This window comes from Symphalangus syndactylus, chromosome 20, assembly GCF_028878055.3.
Source record: "Symphalangus syndactylus isolate Jambi chromosome 20, NHGRI_mSymSyn1-v2.1_pri, whole genome shotgun sequence".
In the NCBI taxonomy this organism is placed as follows: domain Eukaryota; kingdom Metazoa; phylum Chordata; class Mammalia; order Primates; family Hylobatidae; genus Symphalangus; species Symphalangus syndactylus.
In genome coordinates this window covers 67032181-67048798 of record NC_072442.2, presented here as the reverse complement: position 1 = coordinate 67048798, position 16618 = coordinate 67032181, and the positions used below count along the sequence as shown (strand labels likewise).

The 16618-nt window shown below is 49.5% G+C and overlaps 1 protein-coding gene across 12 annotated transcripts in view; it reads right to left on the bottom strand.

Moving 5' to 3' along the window:
• Window positions 1-16618, bottom strand: part of RAP1GAP2 (RAP1 GTPase activating protein 2) — a 284239-nt gene that overhangs the window by 78265 nt on the left and 189356 nt on the right. For all 12 annotated transcript variants that reach the window (XM_055257978.2, XM_055257983.2, XM_055257981.2 and 9 more), the window contains one exon: window positions 2313-2348. In XM_055257978.2, coding sequence (XP_055113953.2) covers window positions 2313-2348 — 36 coding nt within the window. The remainder of the gene's footprint in view (window positions 1-2312; window positions 2349-16618) is intronic.

Here is a 16618-nt window from a genome sequence, read left to right as displayed (position 1 = left end):
TTGAGATGGAGTCTTGCTCTGTCATCCAGGCTGAATGCAGTGGCGCAATCTCCGCTCACTGCAGCCTCCACCACCCGGGTTCAAGAGATTCCCCTGCCTCAGCCTCCCGAGTAGCTGGGATTACAGGCGTGTGCCACCACACCCAGCTAATTTTTCTATTTTTAGTAGAGACAGGGTTTCACCATGTTGGCCAGGCTGGTCTCGAACTCCTGACCTCAGGCGATCTGCCTGCCTCGACCTCCCAAAGTGCTGGGATGACAGGCGTGAGCCACCACGCCTGGCCACAATAGGTATTATCTTTATTTCTCCTTCTCCCCTCAATGAAGAAATTAAGGCTCAGAGGGGGAAACCGACTTGATTGAAGATAACTCAGCTAGAAAGCGTCAGGGTTAGAACCTGAACCCAGGACTGAAGGAATCCAAAGCTTCTGCCTTCTCCCAGTTCCTAGACTCTTGGGCTAGGAATCGGGAAACCTGGGTTCCAGTTTCAGCTCTTCACAACTAGCAAAGTGACCCGGGGTGCTTCACTGCTCTGAGGTTCCGTTTCCACAACTGCAAGATGAAGAGAGACGGAGCCCAGGCTTAAGGCCCACACGGGCACTCCATGGCCAGCAGTGCCCCATATGTGAGCTTCTTACTAACAGTGAACCCTCTGAGGCTGGGCCCAGGGGGCACATGGTAGGGACTTAAACACCCAGAAATTTGGCTTCAACAGTCTCAACTGAAATGGAACAGGCACCCCACCCATGGGTATCAGCCATTGCAGAGACAGAGGGATAATAAAACAAGACCCCTGCCCTAGAAAGCGCCCGATCTAGATGAACAGACAAGCCCTGCAGCCTCTACACAACAGGACACTCTGAGGCTGGTAAACTGGGGCTGAATGCTGTGCTCAGACAGACCCTATGTGGGGGAAAGTCGTGGGAAGGGGACTCCAGCTGGGGGAGAAGGAAGAGAGGATCTGAGGGGCAACCGGAAAGAAGGCTGGGTGGGCTGCAAACCCCCTGCCAGCTTCCCAGAGTGCCAGGATCCCACTGACTAGAGGCGACAATCCCAGCTTTGCTCCAAGCAATGGAGCACTTGATTACATACCATCTCCCACCCCTCACTGTCAGGCACATGCCAGCCTGGTTTCCGCAAGCTGACGATAATTTCCCTAAATGTGGAGAAGATGAGTCTGTCGTCTACACGCTGCTGGGCGCGGAGGACGATTTTAATAACTTGCTCTCGGTGACACGGCCAGTGACAATACTTTCCCTTCAAACAGCGTCTCCCCTCCCTCCCCACCCTCAGGGACACCTGGCTGCTTGGCCCGCATCTCAGGACTGCCATGGGCGCTATATTTGCCCCTCCTCCTAGGACTTCCAGACCATTATTGCAGAACTGTCCTCCCTTCAGCCTGGAGCGCCTACTTAGGGTAAAAAGTATCATGACAGAATGGCTGGACTCTGGCTCTGAAGCTACTTATGAGCCACGCACCCTTTGAGTGCTGCCTTTAATTGTTCTGTGCCTCAATTTTCTCATCTGTCCTATGGGGATAATCACAATAATAATATACCCATTTATGAAGGCCTTAGCAGGAAGAAATGATGCCTGTCAATCTCTGAGCCCATCGAAGTGCTTGAGCTACAGGTGGATTATAAGCATTGTCTTCCCACTCCTCCCGCCCATGTCAATGAACCCTTCTGGGCCTCTGCACATACTCCCCAGGGCAGCAGCTCTTACCTGGGAGCCCTGACCCTGGTGAGGAATAGCAAAGAACCCCTGAACCCACAACACACACCGACTTTTATGTAGTGTCTACCAAGTATTTACACCGATTATCTCATTTCACCCAACCACCATGTAAGGGGGTGCATTCATTCTTATTTATTTATGGAGGCTTAGGACAGGAAAGGAACTGGTGCAGGATTTGAACTCAGGCCGGCCTCCCACCCCACCCCTCTGCCTCCCTGTGCGAGATAACTCCTCCAAGAAGCAGCTAGTTCTTTCAGGCCTTCTTTCCGGCTCATTCCAGGAACAATGGACCCTTCAAACCCTCCTCCACATCCACAGGGCTTATGGCCTCCCCAGCTGCCCTGCTGGGGAAGTTCTGTTTTATCCTCCCTGTCCCTCCGTAGGTGTCTTCAAAGTGCTCTGTACCTCTCAACAGCGAAATGGCCTCAGGTTGTCTAGGCCAAGGGGATGCAATTGTCTCTTCTCTGCCCCTCCCTCCAGGGCACCCGGCTTCTGCCTGTGGGTTCTGCCTGGTCCCTACGCCACCCACATCTGGGGCTGGGCTTCTTCCCCACCGAGGTAGGGGTACGTACTCACCTGCATTTTCTCCAGCATCTCAAAGAACTCCGACGACTGAAAGACAAAAGCAGGGGACAGAAAGACAGGGATCAGCCAGGAGGTCCACAGCGAAAGCCTCTTCCTCACCAACTATCAGAAGCTGAGCCTGGGGCTTCCCCAGGGACAAAATTCATTTGGATCAACAGAGAAGATAATTTGATTTTGCCTTTGCAGGGCTAGAGGCCCAAACACCCCATACAACAGGAGAGAGACTAAGGCACGCCTGGGCTGGCAAATGAATGGTGCTGGGGGAGCAGACACTCAGCCTCTGTCGAGGAAAGGGGCCTGTGGGCCCCTGGGAAGAGCCACATTCCACAAACGCCTGTCATCCTCGGGATCCAGCCTCCGGCAGGAGCCATATTTAGGATGTTTTCAACCCAACAATGGGGCCAAGGTGTCCAACACAAGCAGCATTCCACACCCTGATACAGAAAACCAACCGGTGAAAGCAGGGTCGCTGTGGCCAGAGCAGCCAGGGAAGGAGGGGGAGGGCCTGCTGTGCCACCTCTGCCTCTGCCTGCCCGGTCCCCTGCCCGCAAGGCACCGCTTTGGGACCCTAAAGCTGGTGAAGCAAAGCCTGAACACCATTGAACCGAGGCTTCCAGGGGCCTAAAGGGTTTTTTTCTTCTTTTTTTCTTTTTTTTTTTTTTTGAGACAGAGTCTCACTTTGTCACCCAGGCTGGAGTGTAGTGGCGCAATCTCAGCTCACTGCAACCTCCGCCTCCCGGGTTCACGCCATTCTCCTGCCTCAGCCTCCGAGTAGCTGGGACTACAGGCGCCCACCACCACGCCCAGCTAATTTTTTTGTATTTTTAGTAGAGACGTGGTTTCACCATGTTGGCCAGGATGGTCTCGAACTCCTGACCTCAGGTGATCCACCCACCTAAGCCTCCCAAAGTGCTGGGATTACAGGCGTGAGCTACCACGCCCAGCCTAGATGGGTTATTTTTAAAATCCCAGTTGTACTTGTCCAAACCTTTGACCTACTTTGGTGCCACCCTTGTGTATCCAGGAAAAACAAAAAGGAGAAAAGGGAAGCAGAATGGAAGCGTGAGGGGCTGGCAGCTCTACCCCAACAAAACACACAGAGGCCACCCACTTCCCATCCCCTGAAAACAGCTACCCCTCCTCAGACTAATGTCACTGCCCACATCTGGGCACCGGGAAGCCGGGAGGTAATGAGTGCTCAGAACAGACAGTCCCCAGCGAAGACGAGAGAAAAGAAAGCAGGGATGAGGAACAGTGCGTGTGTCCTCGGTTCTTCTTCAGGCAGAGGTGGGGCCTCCAGGCACTCTTCCTGCCTCTGCAGGCACCCGTGGGCCAGAACCGCCAGGAGCTCCCACTGCTCCCAGAATTCCCAGAACCGCCCTGGGAAGGAGCCTGGTGAAGTCCCTGGAGAGACCCAGCCCTGCTGTTGACTCCAGACAGCCTCTGTCAGGCCAAAGCCAGCGTGTCAGAGGCAAAAAGCTCTGACCTATCAGCAGTTCAGATCTGGCATCTAGAAACCCCACGTATGAATGTACAGGGGTGGGCTTAGGGAACCCACGTCCAACTCCCTCGACCAGAAGTGAGCCGTCAAACATCCAAATGCCAAACCTCCTCTTCCAACTTGCTCAGGTGCACATGCAGCACACACGCGGGGCATTCTTCCTAACTCCAGGCTTAGGAGACCAGGATTACCAGACGTAAAGAGCTTATACCAATCAATACGGATAGAAAGATGAACAGGAGGAGGATAATGCAACAGAAACAATCAACATGTTAAATACACACACCTCTGACCCGCGATTCCACGTCTAACAATCCATCCTCTAATACACTTGCAATGTGCACAAAGACAGACAGGCTCAAATGTTCACTGCAGCATCGTCTCTAACAGTAAAAAATAAAAACAACTTAAATGTCTGTAGAAAATTGGTTAAAAGAGGCAGGGCGCGGTGGCTCACGCCTGTAATCCCAGCACTTTGGGAGGCCAAGGTGGGCGGATCACCTGAGGTCGGGAGTTCGAGACCGGCCTCAACATGGAGAAACCCCGTCTCTACTAAAAATACAAAAAAAAATTAGCTGGGCGTGGTGGTGTATGCCTGTAATCCCAGCTACTCAGGAGGCTGAGGCAGGAGAATTGCTTGAACCTGGGAGGTGAAGGTTGCGGTGAGCCGAGATCGCGCCATTGCACTTCAGCCTGGGCAACAAGAGCGAAACTCAGTCTCAAAAAAAAGATTGGTTAAAAGAAACTACACTCACAGAATAAAATACAAGTACTATAAACTATAGGTCAATAAATTAGATAACTTCGATAAAATGAACAAATTCCTAGAAAAACATAACCTATCACAACTGACTCAGTAAGAAATAGAAAACTAAAGACATATAACAAATAAAAAGATCAAATTAATGATCAAAAAAACAACGCACAAAGAAAAGCCCAGACCCAGGTGGCTTCATTTGTAAATTCTACCAAACGTTTAAAGAAAAGTTAATATGAATTCCTCATACTTACTCTCAAGAAAGTCAAAAGAAAGCCCGCAGAATGCTAGAAAATATTTGCAAATCATGTATCTGATAAAGGACGTGTCTCTACAAAAAGAAACTCTTACAACTCAGTAAGAAAAAGACAGCTCAATTTAAAAATGGGCAAAGGATCTAAATACACATATCCCCAAAGAAGACATACAAAGGAACAATAAGTACATAAAAAGACACTCGAGCCATTAATCATGAGGAAATGCAAATCAAAACCACAATGAGATACCACTCATACCACTAACATAGCTATGATCAAAAAACAGAATATCACAGGTGTGAGCAAGGGTGTGGAGAAATCAGGTCCCTCATCTATTGCTGGTAGGAATGTCAAACAGCACAGCCATTGTGGAAAATCATTTGGCCATTCCCTAAAACGTTCAAGGAATTATGACCACACGACTCAGCAATTCGACCCCTAGGAATATACACAAAAGAATTGTAAGCAGGTACTCAAGCAAATACTTGTACACAAACATTCACAACTGCAGTATTCATTCTTGCCAAACGGTGGGTACAACCCAAATGTCCATCAACTGACGAATAAACAAAATGTGCTATATCCATACGATGGAATAATATTCAGCCATTAAAAATAATGTACTGACACATGCCACAACACTGCTGACCCTTGAATGCATTACACCAAATGAAAAAAGGTAGGGATAGGGCTGGGTGCAGTGGCTCACGCCTGTAATTCCAGCACTTTGGGAGGCCGAGGAGGGCGGATCACGAGGTCAGGAGTTCAAGACCAGCCTAGCCAACATGGTGAAACCCCGTCTCTACTAAAAATACAAAAATTAGCTGGGCATGGTGGCGGGTGCCTGTAATCCGAGCTACTTGGGAGGCTGAGGCAGGAGAATCACTTGAACCTGGGAGGCGGAGGTTGCAGTGAGCAGAGATCACACTATTGCACTCCAGCCTGGGCAACAGAGCAAGACTGCCTCTCAGTATATAAGTAAAATAAATAAATAAATAAGTAAATAAGTACTGATGTGTGAACCGAATGGATGACAAATTCCCTCACTACAGGAGGAGGGATAGCAAAGCAGTTAAGAACCTGCCTCTGTACCCACATGACCCAGCAGTGCCACCCCTAGACACCTACACACGAGAATGGAAAATACGCATCCACACAAAAACTCTTACATGAGGCCGGGCGCGGTGGCTCATGCCTGTAATCCCAGCACTTTGGGAGGCCAAGGCGGGCAGATCATGAAGTCAGGAGATCGAGACCATCCTGGCTAACATGGTGAAACCCCGTCTCTACTAAAAATACAAAAAATTAGCCAGGCGTGGTGGCGGGTGCCTGTAGTCCCAGCTACTCGGGAGGCTGAGGCAGGAGAATGGCATGACCCTGGGAGGTGGAGCTTGCAGCGAGCCGAGATTGTGCCACTGCACTCCAGCCTGGGCGACAAAGTGAGACTCCATCTCAAAAAAAAAAAAAAAGACAAAAGTCAGAGATAAAGGACCGTAATTCCATTTTTATCAAATGTCCAGAGTATGTAACCTCATAGAGACAGAAGGAAGATTAGAGGTTGCTTATGCTGAGGGGGATGGGGGATTGGAAGGTGATAGCTAAAAGGTACAAATTTCGTTTCAAAGCAATAAAAAGGTTCTAAAACTGATTATGATGGTGGTTACACAGCTCCGTGAATGCCACCAAAAACCACTGAATTGTACACTTTATTTTTTATTTTTTGAAATGGAGTTTTGCTCTTTTCACCCAGGCTGGAGTGCAATGACGCGATGTCAGCTCACTGCAACTTCCACCTCCTGGGTTCAAGCGATTCTCCTGCCTCAGCCCCCAGAGTATAACTGGGATTACAGGCATACGCCCCCACGCCCGGCTAATTTTTGTATTTTTGGTAGAGACGGGGTTTCACCATGTTGGCCAGGCTGGTCTCGAACTCCTGACCTCAGATGATCTGCCCGCCTCGGCCTCCCAAAGTGCTGGGATTACAGGTGTGAGCCACCACACCTGGTCAAATTGTACACTTTAAATGGGTGACTTTATGATATGTAAATTATATCTCAATAAAGCTGTTCAAAAAAACTATACAATCATTCAAAAACACAGCAACAGACTCGTGTTGCTTACATATGACACTCTCCAAGATATATTAAGTTGAGCGGTGGAGGAAATCAGAGACAATACATTGAATATAATCCCAATTTTATAAAAACAGCCAGCCACAGTGGTTCACACCTGTAATCCTAGCTACGCAGGAGGCTGAGGCAGGAGGGTCGCTAGAGTCCAGGAGTTCAAGGCTGCAGTGAGCTATGATCATGACACTGTATCCTACCTTGGGTGACACAGTGAGGCTCCATCTCTTAAAAAAAAAAAAAGATACCGTAAATCTACCTATATTATGTATGCATATAAATTCATAGAAAATGATCTGAAGGACTATACCTCAAACTATCAAAAAGCCATTGTGTCAATAAATGAGGGGTCTGGCGCGGTGGCTCACACCTGTAGTCCCAGCACTTTGGGAGGCTGAGGCGGGCGGATCACATGAGCCCAGGAGTTCGAGACCAGCCTGGCCAACATAGTGAAACCCCGTCTCTACTAAAAATACAAAAATTAGCCGGGTATGGTGGTGCATACCTGTAATCCCAGCTACTAGGGAGGCTGAGGCATGAGAATCACTTGAACCCAAGAGGCGGAGGCTGCAGTGAGCCGAGATCCTACCACTGCACTCCAGCCTGTGTGACAAAGTGAGGCTGTCTCAAAAGAAAAAAAAAAAAAAGCAGAAAAATGTGCAAAGGACACGAACAGATGATTAAAGGACACACACAAAATGACCGATGAACACATGGAAACAAGCCAACCTCTCCAGTTATGAAAGAAATTAAGATGACAGTAAGATAATATCTTTCACTATCAGATCAACCAGTGTCGGCAAGGATATGTGGCAGGAATGAGCAACAGTGCAGCCACTGTGTCCAGTCTGCAGGCCCAGGCTGCAGGAACTCTGGTGAGTGCATACCTGATACAGCTTTCCGAAAGGCACCAGGTGTCCAAAACGTTTAAAATATCCACGTCCTTTGGTCCAATAAACCCACTCTAAGGAATTTACCCTAGAACAATATCCGGGCCATGCCACAAGAACACATGTACACGGATGTTTGTCCCAGCACTGTTTATGGGCCAAAAAGTCTGAGTGATGGGGGAAGTACCCAACCGTGAGAGGAAAAGTAAATAAGACACAGGGGTTACACTCATGCAATAAACTACAAGAGGAGGTCTGTGCTCTAATGCTACTGCAAAGATTCACAATGCATTGCTAAGTGTGAAAAATAGGATTTTGAGCAAGATGATCCCATTGTTTCCATTAAACATAAAGAATGTGTTTGTGTATAGAGGTGTAGGACCGCATCTGAGGGTGTGCATCACCCCCACGGAGAAAAATATCCTGAAGGATACACAACAAAACGAGGTTGAAGGTACGGATGATTTTTCCCTTTTTGCTTTTCAGTATTTATTTTATTTTTTTCTGAGACGGAGTCTCACTCTGTCGCCCAGGCTGGAGTGCAGTGGCGCCATCTTGGCTCACTGCAACCTCCACTTCCTGGGTTCAAGTGATTCTCCTGCCTCAGCCTCCCAAGTACCTGGGATTACAGGCATGCACCACCATGCCCAGTTAATTTTTGTATTTTTAGTAGAGACAGGGTTTTACCATGTTGGCCAGGCTGGTCTTGAACTCCTGACCTCAAATGATCCGCCTGCCTTGGCCTCCCCAAGTGCTGGGATGACAGGGGTGAGCCACCGCGCCCAGCCTAGGTTCCACGTCTTTTTATTTTTGTTTGTTTTTGAGACAGGGTCTCACTCTGTCACCCAGGCTGAAGTGCAGTGGCATGATCACAGCTCACTGCAGTCTCGATCTCCTGGGCTCAAGCGATCCTCCCACCGCAGCTTCCCAAGTAGCAGGGACTACAAGCACCTGCAACCACACCCAGTCAATTTTTGTATTTTTAGTAGAAACAGAGTTTCATCATGTTGCCCAGGCTGGTTTTGAACTACTGAGCTCAAGCAATCCTCTCGCCTCAGCCTCCCAAAGTGCTGGGATTACAGGCGTGAGCCACCACACCCAACAAGTTCGACCTCTTGAAGACAGAAGCATCAAACAATTCATGGACACATCTTAAAACCAAAATGTCAACGAAGGCTTTTTGCAAGACACAAGATCCCAGACAGACCTTAAAGGATCAAGAGAAATCACTGGATAGAGAGGGGTGAGGAGGGTGTGGCACTCAGGCAGCAGGAACTGAATGGGCAAAGACAGAAAAGAGAAGCAGCTCGGCACACAGTCAATGAAGCGTTAGTGGATCAGCCCGGCCGGCTGGAGGCCTCTGGGTTAGACATCCTTTGAAGACCAGGTGGGAGAGCAAAGCTGTGGCCTGGGCCTGAGAGACGCTGAACACCAGAACTCAGGCTTCAGCTGCAAGGCCATGCAGAGTGATTTAGGTTTAGGTGCAGCAGAAACACACAGGAGGCAGCAGAGCCCGGTGGTCGAAGCCCAGGTCTGCGGAGTGGGCAACCTGCTACTGCCCAGCTGTGTTGCATGAGGCATGTTAACCTCTCTTCATTCCTCTCTTAAGTTCCTCACCTGAAAATTGAAGCAGGCCGGGCACGGTGGCTCACGCCTGTAATCCCAGCACTTAGGGAGGCTGAGGTGGGTGGATCATTTCAGGTCAGGAGTTCAAGACCAGCCTGGCCAACATGATGAAACCCCATCTCTACTAAAAATACAAAAATTAGCTGAGCATGCTGGCGGGCGCCTGTAATCCCAGCTACTTGGGAGGCTGAGGCAGGAAAATCGCTTGAGCCTTGGAGGCGGAGGTTGCAGTGAGCCGAGATCACGCCATTGCCCTTCAGCCTGGGTGACAGAGCAAGACCCTGTCTAAAAAAAAAAAAAAAAAATTGAAGCAAATAGTCCCTGACTTTAGTGCTGTTAGGCAGATGAGGTGAGAACAGGTGTAAGAAGTGCCCAGCCAGGGCCTGGTCTGCAGTGAATGCCCAGTAAATAGCAGCTCCTAGAAGGAGCTATTGGAAAGCTCCCTCTGGAAGCATCCTTTGTCCTGTTGGAGGTGGTCTAGCAGCTTCAGGATACCTTTTCTCTATTTCATTGGTCTTCCCAGAGACAGTGTCTTTAGAAGACTGTTAGAAATGAGTCTGGCTGGGCGCGTTGGCTCACACCTGTAATCCCAACATTTTGGGAGGCCGAGGAGGGCAGATCACCTAAGGCCAAGAGTTTGAGACCACCTGGCCAACATGGTGAAACTGTGTCTCTATTAAAAATACAAAAATTAGCCAGGCGTGGTGGCACAGGCCTGTGATATCAGCTACTCGGGAGGCTGAGGCAGGAGAAGCACTTGAACCCGGGAAGTAGAGGTTGCAGTGAGGCAAGATTGTGCGACTGCACTCCAGCCTGGGCAACAGAGTGACACTCCATCTCAAAAAAAAAAAAAAAGGGGGGGAAGAAGAAGAAAAGAAATGGGTCTGAATGAAGATGCCCCATGGCCTGGGGCTGGCACAGGTGGTGAGAAGGGCTATGATTCAGCCTCAGCCATGAGAAATGTGCTGGGTGGATGATCCCTGCATGGACAGTGCCCAGCAGCAGAAATCAGCCAGTGGCAGCATGGCCTCGGCTGGGCTGGCCCCACTTCTCAGGGACTTGCTGCACTTTCCAATGGGACAGTTGGCAGGGAGTGAGTCTCCTTTTCCACCCAGAAGCAGCATGACTCAGGCCAGCCGGGAACAGCAGCTCAGCCTTTCGGACACACCCTCGTCCACACACCCTGAGATGGCTGCATACAGCCAAGGGCACACAGCAGGCACTCAGTTAATGCTCAGGGCACACAGCGGGCACTCAGTTAATGCTCAGGGCATACAGCAGGCACTCAGTTAATGCTCAGGGCACACAACAGGCACTCAGTTAATGCTCAGGGCATACAGCAGGCACTCAGTTAATGCTCAGGGCACACAGCAGGTGCTCAGTTAATGCTCACTGACTCACTGGCATTGCCCCAGAGACTAACGTCCTGCCCGGGACAGCCTTCGGAAGGGATCTCCCTCCACCAGGAAGCCAGCCGCTGGATTTTCACAGAGGCATTAATTGGGTCTCCTCGCCGGGCGCGGTGGCTCAAGCCTGTAATCCCAGCACTTTGGGAGGCCGAGGCGGGCGGATCACGAGGTCAGGAGATCGAGACCATCCTGGCTAACACGGTGAAACCCCGTCTCTACTAAAAGTACAAAAAATTAGCCGGGCGCGGTGGCGGGCACCTGTAGTCCCAGCTACTCGGGAGGCTGAGGCAGGAGAATGGCGTGAACCCGGGAGGCGGAGCTTGCAGTGAGCCGAGATCGCGCCACTGCACTCCAGCCTGGGGGACAGAGAAAGACTCCGTCTCAGGAAAAAAAAAAAAAAAAAAAAAATTGGGTCTCCTCATTAATAGCAGCGTCCATGCAGCTATCTAATGTATTAGCGGCAGCAGCTCTTGCCACCCAAATCAGAGGGGCGGCCAGCATTTCCCCGTGGGCTCTGCGTTCACAGACAGTCAATAGATAACCACGCAGAGCCAGCACTCAGCCGAGGAACTCCGTCTGGGCCCCAGGTTCCACCCCTGTCCCCACCACCTCCCGATACAGAAACAGCCTGGTGTTCCTTTAGAAAGGCGGAGAGTGTCTTTGGGGAGGAGGATGCTGGAGGAGGTCCCAGGTAGCAGGGGCAGATGTGAACAAGAACCGCAAGGAGCAATTTAGGCTTGAGACATCTTGAGGCATCTTTCCCAATGCCCCTACTTGCCAGTTCTGGTGCCAGCCCACTGCCCAGGCAGCAAAGCAGAAGAAGTGACGGGAAAAGATGGCACTCATGTGAGTCCAGGACTCCCTCTCTCCATCTCACCATGCTGTGCCCTCCCTGCCTCCCCCGGTCCACAGCAGCTCTACACACGGGCATGGCTTCTCCTGCAGACAGGCAGCCACCTGTTCCTTCCCTCTTGCTGCACCCCAGCTCATGAGACCCCCGCCCCTGCAACACTCTTGCCTCTCTCTCCTCTCTGACCCTCGCTGGAGAAGTGACACTCACTGGCCCCATCTACAGCGTGCTGGGTCCTTGCTGGGCTACCTGCCCGGGCCCTGGGCTCCTCTCCTCTGCTTCTGGAGGTGGGGTGTGTTTATGTGTCAGCAGCCTCGCTAAAAACCCTGCTCCTGGGAGGCACCACACACCCATGCTCATAGAACCACGCTGTCTGAGTGCTCGCACCTTTCCATGGGGCTAAAAACATGACCGCTAACTCACAGGGCTGTGGCAGGACCACACAGGCCAGCGTGTACAGAGCCTGACACACAGGTCGCTCAATGAGCCCTCGCAATCGCCTCGTTATCCCCGCCCACCCCAATCCCGGACACACGGAGTGGGCAAGGCCACGTTAAGGGCAAACAAAAAACATTACCAGAAGACAAGGATGGAGGAGCAGGTGTTTTGCACCTACGTGGGTCCCAGGAAAATCGGGGGGGAGATGCGGGCCAGAAAGTGCCGGGGGGGGGAAGCAAACAGGTCAGAGTGAGTTTCTCAGCCCGACGGAGAGGGAAGACATGACCAAGGAAAAGGATTTCTGGAGAGTTCTCTAAACCCCTTTCTGGAAAGCTGGGGGAACTGGGCACGCCCTGGGAGTGGGATGGGAAGTGTCCCATGTTGTCTGACCACTGAGCACGCCACACTGCCCGACTCCGCCGCTGGCCCAGAAGTCCCCATCCACAGGGCAAGCAGGATGAGAACCAGCCGGCCACCAGGCTGGGTCCTCGAGGGCAGAGCTCTTTGTTTGCTGTATCCCTGTGCTATTAATAGAACTGCCTAGCACACAGTAGGTGCTCAATAAACATTTGCTAGATGAATGGCTAAATATTCTGCTAAGCAAGATGCAATGAAGCAGGCAGTGGAGGCCGAGTCTTGGCCTGGCAGTGGCCAGGGCGGGCTTCTCGGGATGGCTAGAGTCAGGGCTGGATGGGCCAGTGTTACTGCTATTAACACTGCTGTCTGTGCTCTGGCCACAGACTGCACCCCTCATCCTGGATGGCCAACCCTATGCCCAGTGGGTGCCCCCAATAACGAACTGTCCTCCAGAATCAGGTCCTGTTCCAACCAAGTCTCCCACCACCACCCCCGCCGAGCCACCTGCTTGCTCCTCTTTCTCTTCTCTGATCTCCTTTTTCCACCAACTCCTGCCGCTCACGGCTCCTTTGCTGCTAGAGCGTTTCAGAGGTGCCATTTTACTATGGCACTGGGGCCAGGAGCCAGCGATGGCTCTCTGTTAAGTGTGGCAGTGGTAATGCCACAGAATCACCTGGGGGCTAGTTAAAACACAGTTTCCAGCCGGGCAAGGTGGCTCACGCCTGTAATCCCAACACTTTGGGAGGCCAAGGCGGGCGGATCACCTGGGGTCAGGAGTTCGAGACCAGCCTGACCAACACGGAGAAACCCCACTTCTACTAAAAATACAAAAATTAGCCAGGCATGGTGGCGGGCACCTATAATCCCAGCTACTTGGGAGGCTGAAGCAGGAGATTCACTTGAACCCGGGGAGTGGAGGTTGCAGTGAGCCGAGATCACACCACTGCACTCCGGCCTGGGCGAAGGAGCGAAACTCTGTCTCAAAAAAAAAAAAAAAAAAAAAAAAAGGTTTCCTAGGCCCCACCCCTAGAGCTTCTGATTCTTGGCCAAAGAATGTGCCTTTCTATGAAGTTCCCAAGTGAGAACCACTGACCTATGGGATTAATCATGTTGAATGCTGCTGCTGTGTGGGAGGGACCATCTCTGAGCAGAGATACCAGAGCAGAGATGTGGAAAGGTGGGGAAGGGTGGGAAGATGGCTGGGTTTTTATAGGACATCTTAAATTAGGCAGACTCATATTTAAATTCTAAGACAGGACTAGAAGATGCAAATGACTTCAGGCACGAGGCAAGCAACCGAAACGAGTGATGGGAGAAGTAAAGAGATGGAATCCGTAGTAATTAAAAACCTCCCAACAAAGAACAGTCCAGGGCCAGATGGCTTCATAGTGAAGCCGACCAAACACTTACAGAAGAATTCACACCAGCCCTTCTCACACTCTTCCAAAAATAGAAGAGGAGGAAACACTTCCTAACTCATCCTATGAGGCCAGCGTTATCAAAGTGACACAGAGGAACCACAGAAAACCACAGGCCAGTATCTTTATGGATAGAGTCAGACATCCTCAATAAAATACCAGTAAACCAAATCCAACAACATACTGTTATATTCCATGACCAAGTGGGATTTATCCTAGGAATGCAAGCTTGGTTCAACACAAGAAAATCAATGCAATAGGCTGGGCGCAGTGGCTCACACCTGTAATCCCAGCACTTTGGGAGGCTGAGGCAGGAGGATCACCTGAGGTCAGGAGTTCAAGACCAGCCTGGCCCACATGGTGAAACCCTGTCTCTACTAAAAATACAAAAATTACCCAGGCGTGGTGGCACGTGCCTATAATCCCAGCTACTCGGGAGGGTGAGGCATGAGAATCGCTCGAACCCAGGGGAAAGAGCTTGCAGTGAGCCCAGATTGTGCCACTGCACTCCAGCTGGGGCGAAAGAGCAAAACTCTGTCTCAAAAAAAAAAAAAAAAAAGAAAGAAAGAAAAAAAAGAAAATCAATGTAATGTATCACATTAACAGGATGACGAAGAAAAAATACATGATTATCTCAATTGATAACAGAAAGAGCACTTGACAAAAGCTAATATCCTTTCATGATATAAACTCTAAGAAAACTAAGAATAAAAGGGAACTTCCTTGACATAAAAGGCATTAAAAAAAAAAAAAAGACATAGCTAACATCATACTCAATGACGAAAAACTAAAAGCTTTCCCCTTAAGATGAAGTAGCAACAAAACAAGGAAACTCATGTTCACCACTACCACTCGGTGTACTAAAAGCTCTAGCCAGAACAAAGAAATAAAAGGTATCTACCAAGGAAAGGAAACAGTAAAACTATCTCTATTGTCAGATGAGATGTTCCTACATAAAAAAACCTCACAGATTTCACACACACACAAAATCTACTAGAGCTGATAAAGGAAGTCTGTAAAATTGCAGAGTACAAAAATCAGTTGTGTTTCTACACACCAGCAATGAACAATCAGAAAGACACAATCAGAAAAGATAAACAATAAAAATAATAAAAATAATAAATAAAAATAAACAATCAGAAAGAAAATTAAGAAAACAATTCCATTTTAAAATAGCATTAGGCCAGGCACGGTGGCTGATGCCTGTAATCCCAGCACTTTGGGAGGCCGAGGCAGGTGGATCATGAAGTCAGGAGATTGAGGCCATCCTGGCTAACACAGTGAAACCCCGTCTCTACTAAAAATACAAAAAATTAGCCGGGTGTGGTGGCGGGCGCCTGTAGTCCCAGCTACTCGGGAGGCTGAGGCAGGAGAATGGCGTGAACCCGGGAGGCGGAGCTTGCAGTGAGCCGAGATTGTGCCACTGCACTCCAGCCTGGGCGAAAGAGCGAGACTCCGTCTCAAAAAATAAAAAATAAAACAGCATTAAGCCAGGCGCGGTGGCTCACACTTGTAATCCCAGCACTTTGGGAGGCCAAGGCGGGTGGATCACAAGGTCAGGAGATCGAGACTACGGTGAAACCCCGTCTCTACTAAAAATACAAAAAAATTAGCCGGGCGTGGTGGCGGGCGTCTGTAGTCCCAGCTACTTGGAGAGGCTGAGGCAGGAGAATGGCGTGAACCCAGGAGGCGGAGCTTGCAGTAGCCGAGATTGCGCCACTGTACTCCAGCCTGGGCGACAGAGCGAGACTCCGTCTCAAAAAAAAAAAAAAAAAAAAAATAGCATTAAAAAGAATAAAATACCTAGGAACAAATTTAACTGAGTGGCTGGCACACTAAGCACTACAAAACATTGTCGAAAGAAATTAAAGAAGACATAAATAAATGGAACGACATTCCATGTTCATGGATTGGAAGATTTAATACTGTTAAGATGGCAGTACCATTCAAAGTGATCCACCTATCTAACGAAATCTCTATCAGAATCCTAGCTGGATGTTTTGAAGAAATTGAAAAGCTGATCCTAAATTCGATAGGGAAATTCCATCCAGAATACTCAAAACCTTCTTAAAGAGGAAGGTCAAAGGTGGAGAACTCATATTTCCCAATCAGTACGTACTATAAAGCTACAGTGATCAAAACGGTGTGGTCCTGGCATAAAAACAGGCACGTGAACCAACAGAGTAGAATTAAGAGTCCAGAGATAAACCCACACATCTATGGCCAACTGTGTTTTGACAGGATTGCCAAGACCAATCCTAGGGAAAGAATAGTCTTTTCAACAAATGGAGCTGCAAAAAAGCTCCACGTGCAAAGAACGAAGTTGGTAGTTCTCTTTTTAACGTTTTTAATTTTTTGAGCAATCTCTGTGCTGTTTCCCATAGCGGTTGCACCAATTTACATTTCTACCAACCGTGTGACAAGAGTTCCAATTTCTCCACATCCTCACCAATGCTTGTTATCTTTTGTGCTTTGGGTTTTTTTTGTTTTTTGTTTTGTTTTGTTTTGAGACGGAGTCTCACTCTGTCGCCAGGCTAGAGTGCAATGGCGCAATCTCGGCTCATTGCAACCTCCATCTCCTGGGTTCAGGCAATTCTCCTGCCTCAGCCTCCTGAGTAGCTGGGATTACAGGTGCGTACACCACTACACCCGGCTAATTTTTTGTATT